This window comes from Heteronotia binoei, chromosome 6, assembly GCF_032191835.1.
Source record: "Heteronotia binoei isolate CCM8104 ecotype False Entrance Well chromosome 6, APGP_CSIRO_Hbin_v1, whole genome shotgun sequence".
NCBI lineage: Eukaryota > Metazoa > Chordata > Lepidosauria > Squamata > Gekkonidae > Heteronotia > Heteronotia binoei.
The window spans coordinates 82,822,459-82,846,458 of record NC_083228.1 but is presented as its reverse complement, the minus strand read 5'-3'; the positions used below and the strand labels follow the sequence as shown (position 1 = coordinate 82,846,458).

General features: G+C 42.5%; 1 protein-coding gene across 2 annotated transcripts; it reads right to left on the bottom strand.

Annotated features, from left to right (window-relative positions):
- Positions 1 to 5,926: 5,926 nt before the first annotated feature.
- Positions 5,927 to 23,473, bottom strand: KLHL30 (kelch like family member 30). Of its 2 annotated transcripts, XM_060241962.1 has the most exons (7): positions 22,676 to 23,473; positions 19,571 to 19,739; positions 16,970 to 17,056; positions 16,441 to 16,596; positions 14,047 to 14,235; positions 12,065 to 12,210; positions 5,927 to 6,257 (listed from the first exon to the last, which is right to left on the bottom strand). In XM_060241962.1, the coding sequence occupies exons 1-7, from the start codon at positions 23,447 to 23,449 to the stop codon at positions 6,015 to 6,017; spliced, it is 1,764 nt and encodes a 587-aa protein (XP_060097945.1). In that variant the 5' UTR covers positions 23,450 to 23,473; the 3' UTR covers positions 5,927 to 6,014. The 2 variants fall into 2 exon arrangements, with proteins under 2 accessions (XP_060097945.1, XP_060097946.1); XM_060241963.1 differs by lacking the exon at positions 12,065 to 12,210 and having other exon boundaries at positions 6,061 to 6,257.
- Positions 23,474 to 24,000: the final 527 nt, after the last annotated feature.

Below are 24,000 nucleotides of genomic sequence, written 5' to 3'. Positions count from 1 at the left end.
CTTTCCCCACAGTTTTCACAAGCAAAAATGGCCATGAGTTTGTCCCACTGCTGGGGACCATGCGCCCTGTAATTAAATGACCCCCCCACACTTATGTCGCACATTTCTATTAAGTAATGAGGACCTTACTTAATAGAAATTTTCAGTTGCCAACTCAATGCTGATCACCATCAATCTATTACTGTAATTTGTTAATGTGTTCCCATGGAGAGGGAGACACATTGATTGGAGCCAGAGAAGCAGAGCAATAGGTCATCTGGCTGATATTTTTAAGCTTCACCATAAAGGTATTGATCTTATTTGGATTGAGAGACTAAGCAGCCCAATCAGGTTTGAACGTTTCCTTTTGCATTTTCGCTCTAAGACAATACCATCACGACTGTTTGTCCAATCCACCAAATTAACTGCTCTGGGCATTCAGGTACAGAGACATTTCAAAACCACCTTAATTCAGGAGCTAGCCCCCGAATTTGCTACAATAAAATCTGAAAGATCCATTCAAGATTTAAATGCAAGGGCAACAGGGACCCAAAAGGCGCCTATCAACCCTTGGGATCTGCTAATTATCCTAGACCTGCCTATTCCCTCCAACTTACAACAGCCATTCAGGACAGCAGCCCCCTACTGATATCTCTGTCCCTAAGATCCCAGAAAGGAGTCAGATCCACATGGAGACTGCGGATTCCCCAGGTGCAGAGGATGTGATAGAGGCAAGGCTTCTCACCTCCTTTAGGATGTTACCAACTCAAGAACAAGATTGTATACTTGGTCGTCTGGAGCTCTTGGTATCCACCCTGAAGGGTTTAAGACAGCCCCTGGCAGAAAAAAATTAACCTAATGGACCCCCCCCCCTCTGCCATAGATGGTTCTCTAGTGCCAGCACCATTGAGATGCATTCCACTGGAACCAATCATAACAATCAAGAAAAGGGGCAACAACACCAATCTGATTATCCCTCCAGACAACCCAGTCTTACATAAGATCTTAGATGAACCTACTGGAGTCGAAGGAATCACTGACCCTGTTTCCCTGGCAGAAGCTTCAAACATATGACAGCCAATTCAGCGTAAAACAGAGAAGCCAAACCATTTTAAAATAATCCCCTGGAACATAGCTGGCTGGGCCTGCCTGAGAAGCCTAGATCATTCCTCACTTTTTAAGACATATGACATTTTATTTCTTCAAGAGACCTGGACATCTGGGGAGCTTTTATTGGATGGTTACTATGGTTTTACTAACAAGGCTACCCCTGGTGAAGGCACTGGAAGGCTCAAAGGGGGGTTGGGAATTCTAATCTCCTCAACAATTAAAGGTAAATGCATACATTTAAATAATGCAAACCCATTGACATTGGCAGTTCTCCTTCATTTTAACACAGAGACTATTTTATTAATCAACATCTATTTACCTCCCCGTCAAAGACAATCAGACATTCTTGCAATCTGGAATGATTTAGAATCTCATTTAGAGGATCTTCTGAATGATACTCCAGCTGATATGATCCTAATGGGAGGGGACTTTAATGCTCGACTAGGCCCTCATGATGAGATCCTTATTGGAAAGTTTGGATTTCCTACTTTCATCAATGAGGCGAGTTGCCATCCCACTCTCCTTTGACGCCTTTCAAAAGACCCCAGGGTAAATTTTGCAGGGGCTTGCTTAGCAAGGATGGCTAGAAGGTTTGACCTCTCCATATTGAATGGCTCCATAGTAGGTGATTATCCTGGGGAGATCACCTTTCTAGCCGGCACTAGATGCAGTACTATCGACTATTTTCTAGCCAGCCCAAGATTACTTTCGAAGGTTCTTCACCTACAAGTTCTACCCGAACTAGAAAGCGATCATCTTCCTCTATTACTCACTCTAGTTCCTTTAGTTCCAGAGACTTTTCATAGTATTACGATGGGCCCATATTTCGTTGCCACAAAGAAGCGTGAGGCCATGAAAGTGCTGTGGAATAGCATTATACAGTCATCCAAGGAGAAGATCTTGTCAGGTTTTTGGAAATTGATCTCAAGCCACTCCTGCAGAGACATCTCCCCCATTGACTCATTTGTCACCCCCAAGAATTGGAAATCATTTTTTCAAGTGCTGTACTCTGATCCCCACCATTCTGCAGTTCCCCAGATTCATGAGGCCCTTTCAGACCTGCCACCATGGGCTCCAGTGATGGCTGGAGAAGTTAGATCTTTGATCAGTAAACTCAAGAGAGGCAAAGCTCCAGGCCCTGATTTTATTCCCCCAGATCTATTGAAAGATAATATAGACTGGTGGTCCTCTCTCTTGGCCCCATTGTTTACATATATAGATTTGACAGGGGGTTTACTTGAGGCCTGGAGAGAGGCTATCATCATTCCTTTTTTTAAGTCCGGGCAGAAGGATAATCCAGCCAATTATAGGCCAATCAGCCTCTTGAGTATTCTGGGCAAACTATATGCTAGCCATCTTCTAGAGAAATTGCAGTGCTGGCTGATACAAGAAAGGTATTTGGTAGATGAGCAGGCTGGGTTTAGGGAAGGACGATCCACGTTGGGACATAATTTGATTCTATCACATTTGATAGAAAAATATGCAAGCAGCAGAACGGTTTCTCTTTATGCAGCCTTTATTGACTTAAAATCTGCTTTTGACTCCATTCCCAGAGGGAAATTATGGGAGAAGTTAAGTGCCACCTCAATTGACAGGGGACTTTTATTCCTCATCCAGGCATTATATACCAATACGTCTATTAGGGTCAGGTGCAATAAGCAAGGTCTTCTTACTGACCCTATTCCAACTTTAAAAGGAGTCGAGCGAGGCTGCGTGCTGGCCTCTTCCCTTTTTGCCATCTTTATTAATGATATGATCAGCAACCTCCATCTAGTCGATACTCATCCCCCCTCCCTGGCAGATAGGCAACTGGTAGCCTTACTCTTTGCAGATGACACAATCTTGCTGTCTAGAACACTAGTAGGCCTTAGAAGGGCATTAGCTCAATTTGGTCTTTATTGTGATCATAACCTCTTAGAGATTAATTATCAGAAAACAAAAGTAATGCCTTTTGGCCCAAAACCCAGGCTAAGGAGATGGAATATAAATGGCCATAGTCTACAACAGGTAACAATTTACAAATATTTGGGGGTCATGATTCAGTCCTCAGGGTCAAAGAAGGCTCACCACAAATATGCTGCCAATTCTGGTCGCAAATCGACCCAGGCCACCATTAGGTTTTTTCTCACGAAAGGGGGGCATTTTATACCAGTTGCATTAAAACTCTACTTGGCCAAAACAATACCCCAACTCACTTATGGAACTATGTTGGGTCCATCCTTATCAAGTTTTGAACCCCTTGAGAAAATTCAGTCCAAATTCTTGAGAGCCATTTTCCACTTTCCAACCTGCGTTTCCAATGCAGTACTACGCTTGGAAACTGGCTTGCTAAGGATAGAGGCTAGGGTGAGCCTACTTTCAAACACCACTTGGCTTAATCTCAGCCATTGCCCCACGAATATCACATCGTTGATTTCAAAGGATAGTTATTGTTCCTCTTGGGTTAGAGCCATCCATCAGAAATTGTTTACGCTTGGCTTTTCACCTGAATCTCTCCAGATAATGGCCCTGGATCAAGCCAGGGCCATAGTCAAACAGAGACTACAAGACATTGAGAGAAGAATGATATTGCCAAGGTCCAGGATTATCTAGCTCCCCCTCAAAGGAGATATGTGTTAGCTCCAGCCCCCTATCTCTCAACTCTAACAATACCATCCCACAGAAGGGCCTTTTCTATGGCCCGTTGCAATATCTTTCCTTCAGCAGTCGTTGAGGGCCGCTTTAGAAAGGTGCCTATGGCTGAGCGGGTTTGTCCTTGTGGTGCAGATAAAGTTGAAACGATTGACCATGTTTTGTTTGGGTGTGGCCTATACCCTGGCATACAAGCCAGGTACATTTATTCTTTGTTGGAGGGATGTCTCGGGTTTTCTGATTTCAAAATCAGAAATATGCTGTTATCAGATTTTAACCCCCAATTCACAATTAATTGTGCCAAATTTATGGCGCCAGCTAGGAGAATTTGTGAGGATTATGTAAAGAAGGGGTCTTGAACTGACTGTTTTTTTAATATTTCCAAGCTTGTATTTTATCTTTTCTTAAATGCCTGAGTACGCTGTATACCATCACAAATGCTACTGAAACTGATACAAATACCGAGACCATGCATAAAGTTGGCAAATTTTGTTCCCTTGCAATCAAATTGCATTTTATGGTTCTTACAAGTTAATGTCGAGGTAACAGATTGTAATTTTAACCAGTGTATTCTAGTTAATATTTTTTCTGGAGCTGTATAATTTTTAATTTTTTTATTATATGTACTATATTTATTAAGCTAGAAGATGTTTGACCACTACTGTATTATTTGTCATATCTCGTTATTCATACTAATGTCCTATATTTTATTTTCACATTTATTTTTTAAATATCTTACGTTTCACCTATTTAGGTCCATCTTGATTTTTACAATTTTAATGTGGTTGTTGTTGGCCTGCATTGTGCTGTGTATTTGGTCATGGACCGAAATAAAGCAAAATGAAACTGTAATTTAATAAAATCAAATGTTTCTCTGCTGGCTTGCTAGAAAATGTTATGTCTGTTGGCTTGTTAGAAGTAAAATCGGTGAGTTCTTGTCTGGTAAGCAAATAACTTAAACCAGGTTTATGTCAGATCAGCTCCAAACATGTCGCTGTTTTAACAGAGATTTTCCAAGCTCCAATGTACAGCAAGGGCAGTTAACAAACTAAGCTTACCTTGAACAGATGAGATTAAGAAGACTAATTTTAGCTAATGGTGCCTGAATCCAGAAGCTGCTATGTGTATTTATCCCTGAATACACAACAGCTTCCCAAAATAATTTCTAAGAAAAAACACATTTAATGCAAGTTGTGATGTCACAAATCTGTTGAGAAATATTCATGTATATATAATGTTCATCAGGATGGGAAGGGAGTGGAGGTTCGGCACTGAAAAGAAAATACAATTATTTGAGCAAACACCAACTGCAATTAAAATCATTATATAATTTATTATAGAAAGATGGGACTATTCTCAGTCCACCCCCCCCCCATTATAGTGACTAGTTACAATGACGAACAGGAAGAAGGATATGAAATACGTCAAAGCCAGATGTAAAGTACTTTAATCTGCAAGGTAATTTAATATACAAGGTAACGTAAAAATATGCTTCATGAAGAACAGAAATATTCTGAGCACCATTAAAAATAGGCATAGAAACAGGAATTTCGGCCTAGATAACAAATGTCATTCATTAAAGTTACTCACCATGACCTCCGATAAGCATCTCAAAACTTCTAGTTTTGACTTAGGGCTGGACATCATCCAACTCAGAATAATTCTCAAACTCCCAGAAATCAATATTCTTAAATATACTTCACTTTGTCCGTAGGACGCATCTACCTGAGAGCATCATTTTCACAATAAGCACCATGTTCATACTGAAAGTTCACCTATTTTAGCTGTAGCAATTTTTTTTTTTTGGAAGGTGCATTGTGCAATTTTAGAAACTGAAGAAGTTTTTGAGCTTTACACATTTTACTGCTGGTGTTAGTAGATACTCTCGTGCAAGAAGACAGTGGTTGCAAGTGATATGTATCCGTGGTAGTGTTGTTTTCTATTGCTTTACCTTTAGTAATCTAGTGTTAATACAAACATTTTGTTTTGACTATACGCTATTGTAGGGTAATTATTTTAACTCCACTCCAACTGCCCTCTCCTTCTCACTAGCTTTATAAATCTTCATCTCCAATCACCACTATTTTTTTTAATGCAGCAGCTATGGTTAGTATTATTTATCCTATATCTCTGTGCAAATTGGTTTATCCCAGACATGGATGAAGTAGGAAAACAAAGTCCAAACAAGAAGGTGTATGTAAAAGAAAGTGTAAAAGTGTGATGCTAGAAAATATTCTGTCCTTTTCAAAGGAGCAGCTGAGCTCTGAGGCCTTATCCCATATTCCCTGTCACACTCAGTTTCCCAAGAATGATTCTCTCCACTTTGAAGTGTCCATGAAGATAGAAGAGGCAGTGTGGTAAAGCCATAAGCATGGAAGAGGGCCTTCCCTTGTCCAGATATCCTTGGAACAGTCATAAATTTCCATCTCCACCTGATAGTCACCATCCATGCCCTTCCAGTGTCCACCTGTAACAAACAGTTTACTTCCAAGAGACACCATCCCTCCATTTTCGTGCAGGGTGTGGAGCTGTTGCACCTGCCAACAAAGATGTGACATCATCAAGAATGCCTTCTATCACCTGCATTCAGTTTGCACACTCTCACCCTTCTTACACACAGCGGATCTGACCAGACTTATCCAAGCTTCTGTAATCTTATTGTTGGACTGGTCTCTGCTGCTCTTGAAGACACATAAATATCAGCTGGTTCAGAAGGCCACAGCCTACTTACTGCCAATGGAAACATATCTTGGCTATCTTTAAAGCAGCTACATTGTTTCTTAGTCCCATTCAATGAAATGAAATGAAATGAAATAAATCGTTATGACCCTTAAAACCACAGCCTTTGAACCAATATATCTAAAGGACCATTTCCATCCATCAACATATCTAATTTTTAATATGGCCAAATCTGTTTTATTACTTAATTCTGGAGACTGGGATCATGAATAGACAAGACAGACCTTTCTACAGACCTGAGAAAAGCCTGAGGTTTGCAGAAAAATTTGAACTTTAAAACACACACACACATGCTGGGAGGTTAACCCTCCTCTAATAACAAAAGTAGTACCTTTAGCTTTAAGAAACAAATGGCATCTGTGGCTGTTGATGGGCAACCACATTGTTTACCAATTGAAGCCTTGGTTTATGTCAGTAAAAGTCAGGGGAAGGGGGCAAGGCCCTTTCCAGGGTTGTTTTGGCCTTTGAGGGAATATTCATCCCAGCTGCAATCACTGAATGACTTGAGTTGACACCTTGTGAGTTTCATGACTCACTAGGATTGCCAGGACCCTTGGACCTGCCAGCATCAGAGAAGTGGGGCCTGAAAGCTCCCCCACTGAGGAAGGGGGTCTGGCTCACAAAGGCCCAGCTGCTCACTACTATTCAACAATGAAAAAACAGGGATGGGAAGAAAGACTAAACAACCAGGAAACACCAGCTATCTCGTATAATGAAAACAATGTACTTAATATCTTTAACACATACATAATACACAAAACACTAAATGCTAGTGTTTTGTGTATTACTTGTGTGTTGGAGATATTAAGTACATTGTTTTCACTACTGTTCAACAGCAGCCACTCCATGAAAGCCACATGGTGTAGTGATTAGAGTTTCAGACTAGGGTCTGGGAGACCCAGATTCAAATCCCCATTCTGCCACAGTGCTCACTGAGTGATCTTTAGCCAGTCATACATTCTCAACCTCAAAGGGTTGTTGTGAGGATAAAATGGAGTAGAGGAGAATAATGTAAACTGTTTTGGGTCTCCATTGTGGAGAAAAGAAGTAGTGGCAAGGTATAAGTGAAGTAAATATAGCTGAAGATGAGGGGCAGATAATGGTAGGATAGTTGATGGGTGGGAAGAAGAGAAGGAAATAGGAAACGTGAGGCTATTGGGAGTTGCCAAGAAGAAGGAAAGAGGAAACAGTGTGGAGAGTGAAACAGGAAACAGGGATGAGGTGCCTCCCATAAATCCTCACAGGTTCACCAGTACTCAAGTGTGCCCAACCTGGCAGCAGGCACTGTGCAACCGGGCCATAGCCAGGGCTTCTTTTATAGCAGAAACTCCTTTGCATATTAGGCCATACAGCCCTGATGTAGCCAGTCCTCCTGGAGCTTACAGTAGGCCCTATACTAAGAGCCCTTTAAGCTCCAGGAGGATTGGCTACATCAGGGGTGTGTGGCCTAATATGCAAAGGAGTTTCTGCTACAAAAAAAGCCCTGGCATAGCTTCCCCAGGCAGAGGATGCTAGTAGGAGGCAAAGCTGAAGACAGGAGGGCAGATAAAATAGACTGGCTGGCTGATGGGAATGACACAAAGAAGCAAGAAAAGGACAGAAGATAAGGGAGCTTTCAGGGGAGAAAAAGGAGAAATAGTGGGAAAGGGGAAATGAGATGCCCCCTGCAAGTCCTTGCAGTTCCCCTAATTGTGTATTCCTCTTTGCCAGCTATGGTCCTCAGGTTGCCACCTACTGGCCCTCGTTAAGGTAGCCCACCTGGCATCAGCCGGAGTATATATACCTTGTCAGTTGGATTTGGTCACTGACTCTAATAAAATTGAACTGATACCTTCTCCAGTGTATCTCCTACCCTATGAATGGGCTCCCTGTGGAGGTAAGGGAGACACCGTCTTTAGAAAATTTTAGGAACCATTACAAGGCTATTTTATTTGCCAGGGCTTTTAATGGAGTATAAACTGTAGGCAGATTGTGGGGTTTTATATTATTATTCATATGTTGTCTTGAGCCACAAGAAAAGGTGGGATATAAACGTTTTATTGAATTAATTAATTAATTGTTCACTTTTGGGTATGTATGAGCCTACCCTGGCTGGCATACGATTTTGAATACAATTGTTTGCATTTATTCACTGCTTGAGCACTCAAATGATGGCTGTAAAACTCGATGCTGCTATCTAGTGGTGGAAAGATGTAACTATCATCAAGCATTTTGGTTCCCACTAACCTGTTGACAGGAATATGAGATCATAAGGGTACTTCCATAAGAGACAGAAAGCTTGATTTGGAACACATCTGATTCTTGATACTCTGTTTATCAATGTGTCTGAAAATGGGTATTTTTCCTTCTGTTTCTTACTACATGGGATGTGAAATCTACTCACGCTGGCAGCCACCATTCTAGCAGAGAACAAGCCATGGGGCCATATATGTGATAAAACACAGGGGTGTGACCGTTTTCTCTTACCCTTGAACCATTCTCATATTGAAAGAGAGCCTTTGCAGTGGCAATGAACAGAGTGTGTATTCTTGTTACTATCTTAATTATCTTGAAAGCCACTGTGGAGAAAAGTGTCAAAGAATATCTTGAGAGCCGCTGTGGCTAGAGTGTAAAACTAGGATTGGAGGGGAGGGGGTCTGAATCCCCACTCTGTTCTGGAAGCTTGCTGGGTGATGTTGAGCCAGTCACACAATCTCAGCCTAATCTACCTAATGGGAATGTTGTAAATATAATATGATGGAGGGGAGAATGTTATAAGCCACTTTGGGTCTGCATTGGGAAGAAAACTGGGGTATCAGTAAATAAAAGATAACACTGTCCAACTTAGAGCTCTAATTACAAACTGATCATTGGGGCAAAGATTTTATTGTTGTTGAAACCAGGTTCTTATAGGAATTGCATTTGTGTGTAACTGCTAAAAACAGGGACAGCAGCAGGCTTGGCATCTGTGATGTTGAATTGAGGATATTGCATGAGGTGAGGGAGGAGGTACTGGGCTTTAACTCACAGCCCTGGATTGCAAGTGCGTACTGGGAACTAAACTGGAGCATTCTAGAGTAACTTCCCCCTTGTGACTACAACACTCTCTAGAAGGTTTACAGTTTACTTACAAATAATCAAAGGAAAGCTTTCAGCAGGACTGAAGTAATTAATAATTGAGGGCTGGATTGGTATGTTCTACCCCATCCATACAAACAGTATTTTCTAGCTGAGTTGCTGCATGGATCACAGTGAAATAAAGCAGAGGACTGGAAGCCACAGAAATAGCACTGTTGTAAAGAAACAGCAATGGATAGTCAAGAGCAGTGGTTCCCACCCTTTATATGGCATGGAGACTCACAAGATTAAATTCAGTCGGTACAGTGACCCACCTGAAGAACAGAGCATGCACAAATCAAAACAACAGTAAAGTCCTAGGACCGCTTTCACAGCCTTTGCAACCCACTTTTGAGTCTCAGGAGCCACAGGCTGGGAAACACTGGCCTAGAGGATACTGCTAGGCTGGAGGAGGCTAGCCTAGGCCCATCCTTCCCTGAAAAAGGGCACCCTAGTGTGGCACTGTGCCGCAAAAGGCAACAGGAGTAGCATTGATGCAGAGACACTTGGGACTTCTGACTCCTAGCCATGGTGCTGGAACTGTGCACTCAGCTGCCTTAGCAGAACACCAGTACCTAACATCTGGATATCCACTGTTATGCTAAACTATTTTATACCTGGAGCAGGCACACAAAACAAGAAGCTTGAGCTGAGCACCCAGGAAACTAAAATAGCAGAGTTTTCTAGCTTCTAAGCCTAGCAAATTGGAAAGAAATGCTCATAGACTAGGCTGTCACTTTCATAAACCCTGTCCTCAAATGCTAGGGGCATTCAAGCCTAGCTATAGTGTAGCCCTTGGGTGCCTGTGGCTCAGTCACATGTACCACCAAATGGCACTGCAGCAGCCAGCTGTGATGCATCTGGACAGGAGCAGGTGGCACTGAAGCAACTCCACTCTGCATCCCAGGTTGCTTTTCTATAACTACACTGCTGCTTTTCCCCCAGCTAAATAGACTAAAGGCAAACCCATTTCAAAGCATTACTGCAATGAACACTAGAAGAAAACTAGCCTTGCTAAAAAGACAGTCCTCCACTGGTATAGCCCCAAGAACTGGAAAAATCAAGGTCCTTTCTTTATATACCAGCTCACCATAATGTATAGTAACATTTATAGGACCCTGTATAGTCCATATTACCTCTCCTAGAGAATACAATGAAAATATCAGTGAGTGGACTTGGGTGGGAAATCTTATGAACCTGAACGTTGATCCATCTAGCTCATGGCTGTCCAGGGTCTCAAGTGCAGAAAACCTTTTCCCACCAACTGCCGAGGACCAAAATTTGGGCTTTCTGCATGCAAGGCATGTATTCTATCACTGAGCTACTCTCTAACTGGAGGCAACCTCCTCTCCAGGCATCTCCCCCCCCCCCCTAAAAAAAAAACTTGCCTGCAGAGAAAGCATTTCATAATTAGAAATTACAATGAAAGCATTAGAGGGCACCAGTGAAAGCGTGTCCAATGGATGGTTGGATAGTGACTGCACACTGACCATGAGTCATAAATCTACGGAGATGGAGATACTGGCAGGAATCACTCTGCACCTGTTCTGAGGACTGGAGTGGGTGCTACACAGTCAGCTGAGCACTGACGCCATGGGAACAGCTGCAGCAAGATTTGAGAATGATGCTGCGTAACCCAACCCTCCAACAACATTACACACATTGTTGCTAAAGCCAAGAGGGCCAGGGGAGCAGAGCTGTGCTGTGCCACTGTCTGGGATACCCTCACAATGGTATGGGCTCCATGCCATTCTGGGACATGATCATTGGTCTCTGCCTCAAAAACCATAAGGACTGCTTTGGTGACTAAAGACTATTCTTGTGAACAAAGACATTGCTCATATTTCACATTTTGTTACATTTCTTTGAAAGTATAGTAGAAAAGGGAGAGATGAGGTTTTTAACCCTTCCCCCCAATCATCCCATGGGGTACAGCTGTGCAGTAATTTCCCCCATACTGTGGTCTCTTACCACCTACTTGGAAACATAAATGTTGTTTGTGTATTTTGAGGGGGAAGAACATACAACAGAGAAATGTGACTATTCACAGCCACACATATCATATCAGGCATAATCTCAATTTTATGTTTAACTTTTTCATACTAAAGTTGGTGTGTTTAATCATATGTTTATGCTGCCTTTTAACAAAAAGTTCTTTGGTTAAAATGTACATGATCAGGGCAAATGTACATGATCTCCCCCCCCCCCCATTTTAACTCTGTTTTCATTATTTTGTACTCAATTGTTAATTTGCTTTAATATTTACTCTTTTAGTATATTGAAGTACTTGCCTTTATTTTTATGTAAGCTACCTCAAGCTACAGAGAAGCAAAATAAAATTGTTTAAAATATACAAATTCCTTACAAAAGTGTTAGGCTGAAGAAGTGTGTGATTAACATGAGTGTCTCAAGGCCATCCAGTGACTGGCTGGATATCTGAACCCCTGCCTGATCCTCCAACCCTTTATTTTGAATTAAAATCATTTTTAGTTTACCCAGTCATACCTACCTTCTGCCATATGTTAGCATCTGGATCATACACATAGACTTTCTTCGTGTTGTCTCCAATAAGATAGATGACACCATGCAAAGAGACACATCGGGGAGCAGAGAGGTATTTGGGGATAAAAGGAGAGGCAATGACACTCCAGACATCTGTTAAAAAAAAAGGTAAATTGTTTTCATGAAAAGCCTTACCATCCTTAAGCAAGGATGACATTGTCACATATTTAAAATATTTATTTTTAGCACAGCAGAATAATTTCATAGAAAATGGAGAAGGATTTGGGGTGGATTTGGAAGAGCTTTTCAATCACAGTTGCTTGAAGGCAATTCCAGATGCATAGCTATGTTAGTCTGTAGCAACAAAACAAGCAGGGGCCCAATGGCACCTTAAAGACTAGCCTTCTCCTGATGCTACCTCCTAGCATTGAAATCCAGAGGGTCTTTGCCTCTGAATCTGGAGATTACCTTTAGTCACCAGGCTAGAAGTCATCGATGGAGTTATCCTCCAGGAATCTGTCTAATCTCCTTTTAAAGCCAGTGATGCTGAGTAAAGTAGTACTTTCTTTTGTCCATTCTAAATTTTTTGCCCACCAATGTCCCCTGAGGTACCCTGAGTTCCTGTGTTATAGGAGAAAAAATTCCCTCTAGCTCTTTCTCTACACCATGCATAATTTTATAAACATGATCACTACATTGCATGCTATCTGCAGCTGGAATCCAGCATTTTCAAAGGATACCAAGCCGGAAGTTGCTCTGGCAAAGAGCCAGGACATGAATGAACTATAATTCCTCAAGCAAATAACTAGTACAGCTGTTGCATCATTCCCATTCCCACCGCTACCTTCTCCCACCAGAAATCAATAAGAAAAGCAGATGATAGATCCCTATATGTAATTCAGTATTTTCCATTGATAGCAACAGAAACAAGAATAGGCAGCTGCCTGGCAGCTAACAGGTTTAAAGAGGCACTGTGTGAAACTCTAATGTAAAGAGTCAGAGATGCCAGAAGTCCTGAAGTATGATCAGTTGTGGAATGTACCACAGTGAGATTAGGGGGAGGGGGTTGTCCTGCATGGTATACTGATGAATATGATTCCTCCAACATAGCATCACATGAGATGAAAACAGGCGGTGTCGCAGTTTAGCCAACTGCATGCAGCTATCCCAAAACTCCTATTCAAGGTCTTCAGATGGTCCAGACATGAGTCACATGCACTTAAGACTACAAGAAGCAATCTGACAGTAGCTGAGAGTTTCTCAAATTGAAAGCTTTGTCATTAAATGGTGACATCATGTGTAGGTATAGGCAACTGGGTAAACAAACATTTCGAGCAACCATGAGAGCTAAAATAAGGAAGGTGATAGTCTGTGGCTTCTACAGAAATAGGCAAACCATTTGTAATGCTAACAAGAAGAAACCTCTGGGCTGTGTGCCAGTGCAGGAAGTCACACACCATAAACTCCTTCTCCCTCCACCTCATAACTTTTACTCTTTATGCATCACAAATAAAATTAAAAGCCATACCAATACAACAGGGTCTAAATATGTTAAACAGGTCACAGGCAATTCAGAGCAAGACCTGTGATTACTATCTAAAAGCTGGTTCCCAGCATTCCATCCATGACACTTTAATTTGGCCAAGATACATAACCCAAGGATAGGTCTTTCTTGTAAACAGAGGCAGTGGTTCTCAGTGGCTTGCTTCTCAATGGCTGGGGTCACAACAATTCATCGTTGTCTTCAAAAACCTTCCATGGCCTTCCATTCCCCACTCTCACGCACCAATACAGCCCCCCTATCTGTGACCTTTGATCTTCCAGCTGTACCACTACCAGCCATAGAACTTATTCTGTTTCCTCAAGTGACCCATTTCAGCTTTACACAACAAAAAGGACTGCCCCTTTGCACAGCAGCTTAGTGAGCCAAGGCTTAGCTACTTTACCACACACATTTCATTGAGCAAGGCCTTTTCTCTTCCTTCTTACCTGTAGCTGGGTTGTAACACTGCAGAGTTAATGCATTGTATTTGACAGCACAAGAGCCTATGAGGTACAGCTTCCCAAGGCATCCAGCTATGGAAAAGTTGCTGACATACTTCAGGGCAGGGCTGACAAAACACCAACTGTCATTATATGGATCATAGCACTCCACCTCCACTATGTCCACAGAAGTACCTATAGATGAAATGGGAGATTTACAAAAGAGAATAGGAGTCTGTCTCGGTAAAGCAGACAGCTATGGAATGAAGCATGTGCACTGAGCAACATGGGTATATGGTCTGTTCCACATGGCACTAACACTCAGGAGTTTCCCCATTGTTGCTGTGACTACTAGTGCAGTGCTGCTGCAATGGGACATCCTCATGGTGGGTTTCCTCACATTTTTCCTGCTCCAATCCCCATGGAAGCCATTCCTCCACATACAACTGTAAGCGGGAAGGATTTTTCTGAGTTTTTTTTTAAATCAATACCTGACATATAAAGAATTATATTGCTACAAGCAGGGGACCCACAGCTTGGATTTGTGGGAGACATCTCATTTCTTCTCTATCGTCTCTGCTGCTGTTTCTTCTTTCTCTTCCCAGGCAGCCCTCATAGCTTCTTCTCTTTCCCTGCCTCGTTCTCTACTTTCTACCACCTGCCAATCTACCTTTATCTGCTCCCCTGTAAGAACATAAGAGAAGCCATGTTGGATCAGGCCAATGGCCCATCCATTCCAACACTCTGTGTCACACAGTGGCCAAAAAACCCAAGTGCCATCAGGAGGTCCACCAGTGGGGCCAGGACACTAGAAGCCCTCCCACTGTGCCCCTCCCCAAGCACCAAGAATATAGAGTATCACTACCCCAGACAGAGAGTTCCAAAAATAAGCTGTGGCTAATAGCCACTGATGGACCTCTGCTCCATGTTTATCAAATCCCCTCTTGAAGCTGTCTATGCTTGTAGCTGCCGCCACCTCCTGTGGCAGTGAATTCCATGTGTTAATCACCCTTTGGGTGAAGAAGTACTTCCTTTTATCCATTCTAACCCAACTGCTCAGCAATTTCATTGAAGGTCCATGAGTTCTCATATTGTGAGAAAGGGAAAAAAGAGAGAAGGCAGCTGAGAGGTGATATGATTACCATCTTCAAGTACTTGAAGAGCTGTCGTATAGAGCAGGGGTGGCCAACGGTAGCTCTCTAGATGTGTTTTGCCTACAACTCCCATCAGCCCAGGCCAGAATGGCTAATGGCTGGGGCTGATGGGAGTTGTAGGCAAAAAACATCTGGAGAGCTACCGTTGGCAACCCCTGATATAGAGGATGGTGTAGAATTGTTTTCTGTGGCCCCAGAAGGTAGGACCAGAACCAATGGGTTGAAATTAAATCAAAAGAGTTTCCGGCTCAACATTAAGAAGAACTTCCTGACCGTTAGAGCAGTTCCTCAGTGGAACAGGCTTCCTCGGGAGGTGGTGGGCTCTCCTTCCTTGGAGGTTTTTAAAGAGAGGCTAGATGGCCATCTGACAGCAACGAAGATCCTGTGAATTTAGGGGGAGGTATTTGTGAGTTTCCTGCATTGTGCAGGGGGTTGGACTAGATGGGCATGGAGGTCCCTTCCAATTCTATGATTCTATGATTCTATTATTCTATGATTCTACTTCTTTCTCTACTTTCTCTATCCCATGCATAATCTTGTAAACCTCTATCATGCCTCCCCTCAGTTGACATTTGTCACCCTTCAGTTGACATCTTCAGCTTTCTCTCCTTCTCTCCTTATGGCAGAGTCTCCTTTGGGAAAACTTTAGCTAAGCCACAGCATAGTGGCTGCAAGACTGGGCTGGGCCCTAAGGATGCCATCTACTCCTGGGCTCCAAGTTCTTAGCTCGAATGGGAGCAAAAATTGGGGGGGGGGAGAATCAATGTTGCATCCAGTGTATCCAGAAATGATGTCACAACACTTCATGAATTCCACAAGTCTATATGACTTCAATGGACTCTGAAGAGCGTAAAGTTCTGATTAGGATATCACTGAGGGTTTTATACTGTACCAGCCTACTCTTAATCACTGACAGCTGTCCAGTCACAGATCTTTCTCCCCATCCCTAACTTTTGGACAGAAGGTAGAGAGCCACTAGATCTATAGCACCTTCAGCAGTCTGTACAACCACAACAGAAGCTGCTTAACTCATCATCAGCCATCTCCAGTAACATGCTTTTCTGCCTTTCCCCAGGGGTAGTCCATATATCTCTAGGTGCCTCTTGGTTGCTGCCCCTTTTGACCTGTGGAGAAGCCATTTCTGGAAAAAGGAGGTGGCACATTTTTGTATGGATCAGGTGAATGCCCACTCATGCTTCCTGATGCCATGCCTGAAGAGTGAGGTCTGACAGATCCCATTCCTTACCACCAATGGCATAGATCTCTCCATTGAGGACAGCAGTAGCATGGTTTGTTCGAGGCTTTAGCATTGGAGCAGTGGGCTTCCAGGCACATTTTTTGAAGCAGAAGCACCATGACTGGGTTGTGGACCACGTGTCATTCTGTGAACCCCTGGAGCCACCTGAAAACAGAAATATCCATCACAAATGGAAGGTTAGGGGTTCTTTCCTTATACCAACTTAAAACACAGAATTCAGGCCCACTCACCTTCATAACATTTTGCTGAGGGCTCCTAGTTTTTTTTTTAACCTTTCTAGCGTTTGCAGTATTATAAGTTAAAATATTATTTATTTATCTTATTTAAACAATTAGATCCCACATTTCCTCATGATTCAAGGACAGCTTACAATAATAGTTAAAAGGTTTTCTTTTAAAATAATTTCCATAATTCAATTTATCTTTTTAATATCTGAAAAGTGGGGAAACAAATACCCCCACAGACCCACCTGAATATCAAAGCATGGGAGATCTACATAAAAAAGAGAACTACTTACCTGTGATATAAACATTGTTATTTAGTGCAATCATAGAAAATCCCCATTTATTGTAATCTGGAAAATCAGGAAGAGCAATCCATTCTTCTAAAATGAGAAACACAAGTGTAAGAAGCCATCAAATAGTTAAAACCAGCAAGCAGTATTCTTCCTGGGATCCTGCTTTGAGAATATGCTACATTTTATTAGGATCAGCCCAATACCACATAAGTGTACAAGCAAAATTTTCACGTCATGATTTCAAGACCATCATGCCAATATATGGTGAATCCCCTAGCAGGAAGAGAAGAATCAGGTGCCAGCCTCCAGGTGGGGCCTGGAGATCTCCCGCTTTTACAACTGGTCTCCAGCTGGTAGAGATCAGCTCCCCTGGAGAAAAATGGCTGCTTTGTACCATGCTGGGGTCCTTCCCCTCCTCAAGCCCTGCCCTCTCCTGGATCCACCCCCAAAGTCTCCAGGTATTTTCTAACACAGACCTGGCAACCCTAATTAGATTTCAAGTTGACGCAGGCCAGGGGTTAAAAAAGAGGTAATAAATCAATTAAACTCCATGTCAGTAATCCCCACCCCCCAAAAAGGAAAATTAAGGACATTCAGGAGACTCTTTATTGACACTGGGTTTCTGTGTTCTGCATTCACAGTATAGTCAAAACACACTCTGATGCTATCATTGTGCTCAGGTTATGCTCAGACTACAGAAAATCTCTCTCAAGTTCCATCCCTTCCTAGAAAACACTTTTTTCAACACAATCTGTCTGTTGTAGACCTGCATAACAGCTTTCTATGTCAATAGCCTGGGAGAAATGCAGCTGCTGAGCGGTGACAAATGCCAAAGAGACACAGAGCAGTTAGATCATCTTGAAATCCCTTCTTTCCCAATGACTGCACCATTCTAGGCTGAAGTCCAGGGTACAGTTACTTCTGCCTATATGAGTGTGTCTGTTTCACAGGCTGGGTTTATATAATAACAGCTATTTTGTTATTGTAGATTTAAATGATAGATTATATACCTGTATTATACCTCTTTCACTTCCTATATAAGGTACAGAGCAAGTGATTAGATGCAATTGGCCATTCAACGCATCAAATAAATTTGCTAACACCAAGGCAACTCTGAAGATGGTAAAGGAGATTTTACAACAAATTTCAGAGGAAGTTCACAAAAGGAAATAGGAGCTGTTTGGAACAATCCTCCAGTTGTAACTCTTCTGTAGAGAAGGTTGCTGGCACCAACATCATTTTCAAAAACTATTAAACTGAAGTTTAAAGAATAATTTTTAAAATTACATTGTTTCTTTTCATTCTTTCTCTAGTTCTTGAGAGTTTGGGTATCATCTTTCCTATGCACAACAAGAAGGACAAGAAACATGTATTTTCTCAGAATACAGCTGGAAAGCTTGTGAAGTAACAGCCTGAAACTAGCCCAGTCTCTGGTCAATGCTTAGACAGATACATTCTGGAAATAACACTGCTGCCAGTTATGATGGGCCTTCACATAAAGATTCCCTCTGGAACCCCCTCACACCACACAGATACAACTCAATCATATGAAAACAAATCATATTATTTGCTTGGCTCCAAGAGCCCTGGAATTTTGCCCTCCTCCCAAGTTTCCCCTTTTGATGGTTTTGCATATTTCCCTATATTGCCTTCAGTTGCATGACAGAAGAATGGAAGGATACTAACACAATGGGTAACAATTTCTTTCAAATACATTCTAGATGAATGTTATTACCAGTGAGGTAAGCATCTTCCCTGCAAAGGCTAATTTATTTCAGAGCCTGCTGTAGATTTTTTTCCTTTCACCTCAAAAATGCTACAAGAGCACACTGATCATTCCACTACAATGCATAGTGTTCTGATCCTCATAACTTGCTAATTAAGCTGAAAGGGCAGCTGGGTCATCAATGCTCACTTAATGTGTTTTGCCACCCCAAGCAGTGGACATGCACAGGAACTGGTGTACCTCCATCATTCTCCTGTTGTGACCATCTGGCTCCAGGTGATAAAAGGAAAAAATCATACAGCATTGCTTTCACAGTAGCCATTTTTTTCCCCACTCCCCAGTCTCTCCAAAACAAGAGATCAAGGCTAATAGGGGAGTTTACCTGCCACAAGGGGGTAAATGGAAACCCTATATTAACACTAGGGGGGGCCATGCCTGCTCCTGTGTGCTCCACCAACTCAGGAGGCACACGTGGAGAAGAATGTGTGTTTCCTCACCCTGTGCCACTCTAGCACAAGGTCTCTCTGTAGCCCATTATAGCCAAGAGGCAATGATAGATTCAAGTCACATCTATTCATTTTCTCCCTCATTGTGCCCCACTGCCAATCAGGTGCCCAAAGCGACTGCTTGGATGGCAAACCAGCCCTGTATGTCAGTCTGTTTCAGCAAAAACAAGCCGGAGTCACAACTTCAAAACTATCACATTTTTTTAATTGATAAGCATTTGAGGATTAGGGTGTACCTCATCAATCTGATACTGGAATAAAAATCTGTTTGCTTTGAAGGTGCCACTTGACACCTGCTTGTGTCCCTTGAACTAATCACATTCCCTGTATGTGCATGCAGTTTTGGCATTATTTGGGCAAGACACTTACTTGTCTTTGTGTTATAAAAGGCAAAGTTCCTGGAGATTGGTGGTGGTTGTGCTTCTCCATCCTCTTCTTCATTGTCTTCCAGGGCTCTGCCTCCCACCACTACCAGCACCTCTTCTAGCTTTTGTGGAAGGGCCTGAAGTCTCTGTTGGACAAATGGCCTGTTCTCCACCTTTGGAAAGAGGAAAGAACAATATCACTAAGTTCAGAACATATACCAGTTGAGCACTAGCTCAGGTTCATGGTTTTGATGCTTACCTTTAAAACCCTTAATGGTCTGGGAATCTGGGATCCACTTATCTTTGGGACCGCCTCTCCTAGTATAGCCCCCAAAGAGCATTACGCTCCACTGATAAGAACTTGCTTGTGATTCCTGACCCAAGTGATACCCAGCTTTTACTGCCCTGACCACAACCTGGTAAAACTCTCTGCCGAGTAACATCCATGCCCTGCAGGACTTGATGCAGTTCCTCAGGGCTTGTAAGGCAGGGATGTTCTGCCAGGCATTCTGTTGAGAACAGCAGCGGTGTTTATCTGGCTGGCACTCCCACACACACCCCTGCAAGATGGTACCATAACTGGAAATGTAGATCACCATTTGACTGATATTTATTCTAATTGCAATGTTTTAACCTATAAAATATATTGTTTATTTATTGTTGTACGTGTGCCCTGTTTACAGGGAATGGGCAGTATAAAATCAAATTAAATAAAATCAAAATTAAATTAAATAAATAAATAGCCTTGTCCTCTTTATCTATCTAATTTTCACCAGTTTATATAAAATACTTTGATCTTGTATGACATAATTCAGCAATGTATAAATTCCAAATGCTCTTGAAGGGTTCATGTGCATGCAGGGAACCTAAAGTAGTCTAGAGCGGCACACTGGCTTCTCTCTCTCTCTCCCCCTCCCTCCTGCAAACACACATTTTTATCCTAAAGTTCCACCAAGGATAGGGTTGCCAATCCCCAGGTGGCAGCAGGGGATCCCCTGGTTTGGAGGCCCTCCCCCTGCTTCAGGGTCATCAGAAAGCGGGGGAGGGGAGGGAAATGTCTGCTGGGCACTCCATTATTCCCTATGGAGACCGATTCCCACAGGATATAATACAGAATTCATCCGTGGTTATCTGGGGCTCTGGGGGCTGTTTTTGAGATAGAGGCACCAAATTTTAGCATAGCATCCAGTGCCTCTCCTCAAAACATCCTCAAAGTTTCAAAAGGATTGGACCAGGGGGTTCAATTCTATGAGCTCCAAAATAAGGTGCCCCTATCCTTCATTATTTCCAATGGAGGGAAGGCTTTTAAAAGTTGTGCAGTCCCTTTAAATGTGACGGCCAGAACTCCCTTTGGAGTTCAATTATGCTTGTCACAACCTTGTTCTTGGCCCTACCCCCAATGTGTCCTGGCTCCACCCCCAAAGTCCTCTGGCTCCACCCCCAAAGTCCCCAGATATTTCTTGAATTGAACTTGGCAACCCTAACATGGTTCTTTTTACCTCCATTTTACATAGATGCACTTTGATTAGAGTTGGGTACTTCTTAAAATATAAAGCTAAAACTGTACGTTTAAAATGTCCTGTTGAGAAAGTCTGTTGCCTGAAGCAATGTTATTGACATGTCCAAACATAAAATTCAGGACCAAGCTGTGAAAACAGTGGTGGCTTCATTCTCTGAAGCTCCCTTTGAGTTCTTTTGGGCACAGTCAGTAGGCTGTGTCTGGGATATAATGGACAAAACTCCTTCTCTCTCTATGCACAGCAGAAGATGGCAGATCCAATCCCCATCCTCACAACTGTCCATGAGGGTCAAACCACTGCTTCATAGAGGGGAAAAGCCTGGTGGACATATTTTAGGGTAAAAGTGACCCACAAGGAAGCTCCTCAGTCATTCATATTCCACTTCAGATTGGAATTTACAGCAACTGATAGAGAAACAAATAAGGAAAGCATTTGTGTGACTGAGCATCATATTTTAGTACATGAGTACATACCTTCACCCATAAAAGTGTATGGCTGTTAGCCATTCCTATGGCAAGGAATAAAGTTCTGTATTTGGAACCAACATTGTAGTGGGCCAAAATATGCCTGTCCCTCTTGGGGGAGGGAGGTTATACCTCTTCTGAAGGCAGTTCCAGGGTAGTCTCCAAGGGCCAGTGTGTATTTCTGATACTTCTCACATAAAACAAGTGCCAAATTGGGGAGAAGGAATACAGTTTCTACTTTGGGTGGAGGGAAACATTTGTTAATTCATTTTTAGATTTCAGAGTCTCTTCAGCTTGGGAAAACTGGACATGATCATGTCTGAAAAAGTAGTACTAATTTTGCACTAGGGCTTGTTCTGGTTGGAGAGCCCTTTTGCCCCTGGTGCTTCTCTCCGTTTTTGCACAAGCTGCCACAGAGCTGCGAGTTGGCGTGCCATTCTCCCATGGCAAGCAGAAACCGCTTGTAAGAGGATCTTGCTTGCCATGGGAAAGTGGCGTACCAACTTGCAGCTCCACTGCAGCTTGTGTGAAAACGGAGAAAAGCACCAGGAGTAAAAGGGCTCTCCACCCAGAACAAGTCTAGTGCAAAATCAGTCTAAGTCTGGCCCCATCCTTACTTGGCCTGAGGTAATGGATAAATGGGTTGGATGGAGGAGCAGAAAGAGGCCAATACAGCAAATACAGTGCATCCCTGACCCTATCAAATGTAGGAGGTTATAGCTAAATGATTAATTTTGAAACACTTATATTGGACTCAAAACAGGCATGCCACTTCCTTGCCAACATAGATTCAAAGGCTTCTCAGTTCAGACCAATAGCCAAACATGCAAATGGCTGCATATCTAAAACATTTTGGGATACTATTACACTCTTGAGCCATAGATATATGTGAGAGAGAATGAGAGGAAGAATTCCTTGAACCATATAGTCACTTAGATTTGAGACTGAAGGGAGAGGAAGAAGAGGTTGCTATGATACCCAGGGTTGTTGGGGGGGGGTTAGCAGGAATGCTCAGGAACGCAGTTCCGGCTGGCTTGGCATCCGGGGCTGTCACCTGATATGCAAATAAATTCCTGCTGGGCTTTTTCTACAAAAAAAGCCCTGATGATACCTCTAAGCACTGACCGTGCTGCGATGTTTGGTGATAATGGTCTTGCAAGCATCCGATTCTTGAATCAATGGTTCTGATGACAAGAGGTTCTGCAGATATTGATCTGGCAATGTGACTAGATGTACCAAGTCAAGGAGCTCTGGAAGGTGCATGGCTCTGGCAGATTTTTCATACTTCACCCACCGAAGCACAGCTTCAACCAGACTCTTATCTTCCTGAACTTGGAGTAGGTTGTTAGACAGGTAAGTAACCAACCTCTCTTTGGATAACTGAAGAAATTCCTCTTGCTGAGACACAAGCTCAAAATTCTCCTGCAGAAAAGACCAAGCCTTGGATGACACTTCCGGACAGCCATGCATTTCCCCAAACTCACAAATACCCAAGCAGTTGGTTGCATCCATCTGCTGCCTCAGGTACCGGCTACAGACTTTCCGGATAACAGGGAAATGAAGCTGGTTTGATGCCTGAATTAAGCCCTCTACGTTCCCTTGGTTGATGGTAACTTTTCCAGTGTAAGCAAAGTCAAGCAAATACTTCATAACAATGGGGTCCACTTCTTTTATCTCTACACGAGCCGAAAAGCTTTCCAGAAAGTCACCAGCAAACATAGCCTTGAAGTAATGACTGCAAAGGGCCAGGATGCTGCGATGGCAAGGGAATTCAAGTCCCCCGACTATTAAGGTAACATCTGAGAGTTTGGGGTTAGAGCGCAGGGCCTGTAATCCTTCCAGAATGGACTGAGGATGGGATGGAAGACTGAAATTGAAGTCATCAACATTCCTCACCATGGTGGTGTTCTCTACAAAGTTCCAGTCTTGGATTCCTTAGATGAACAGAAAACCTCTCTTCAATCCTAGTTACAGAAGAGAAGGGAACAGATCTCATGCTTTAGATAAGAAATATCTCAGTTAAGAGATTTAAAATTAAATCAGCCCTTAGAGATTGCTTCAAATAAGTGTGTTCTTATGGGTCCTGACTAGGGCTGAATTAAGACATGCTGAGGCCCTGAACTATGTCAAATTTAAGAAGCCCCATAGAATTACCAAAAAATTTTAGCAATTTAGTCATTTGGGCGTATTTTTAGCCTTCTTTTTGTATTTAGAAGCACCGCACAACCAGGAATGCTGAACTGTAGCTTACTTGGTCTGTTCCTGATACCTCCAAATCTCTAATTCTAGCTATAAACTTTGCTTCCTAGACACAAGTATAACGAGTGTCAACTGTTATGAGTTTCCTGATATTATAATAACCAATAAAGAATCTTTTGGGATAAAGAGAGCAGGATCTTACAAGATCTCCATCTCCCAAACAAAAATCTTTGGAGCAGCAGCAAATCAAT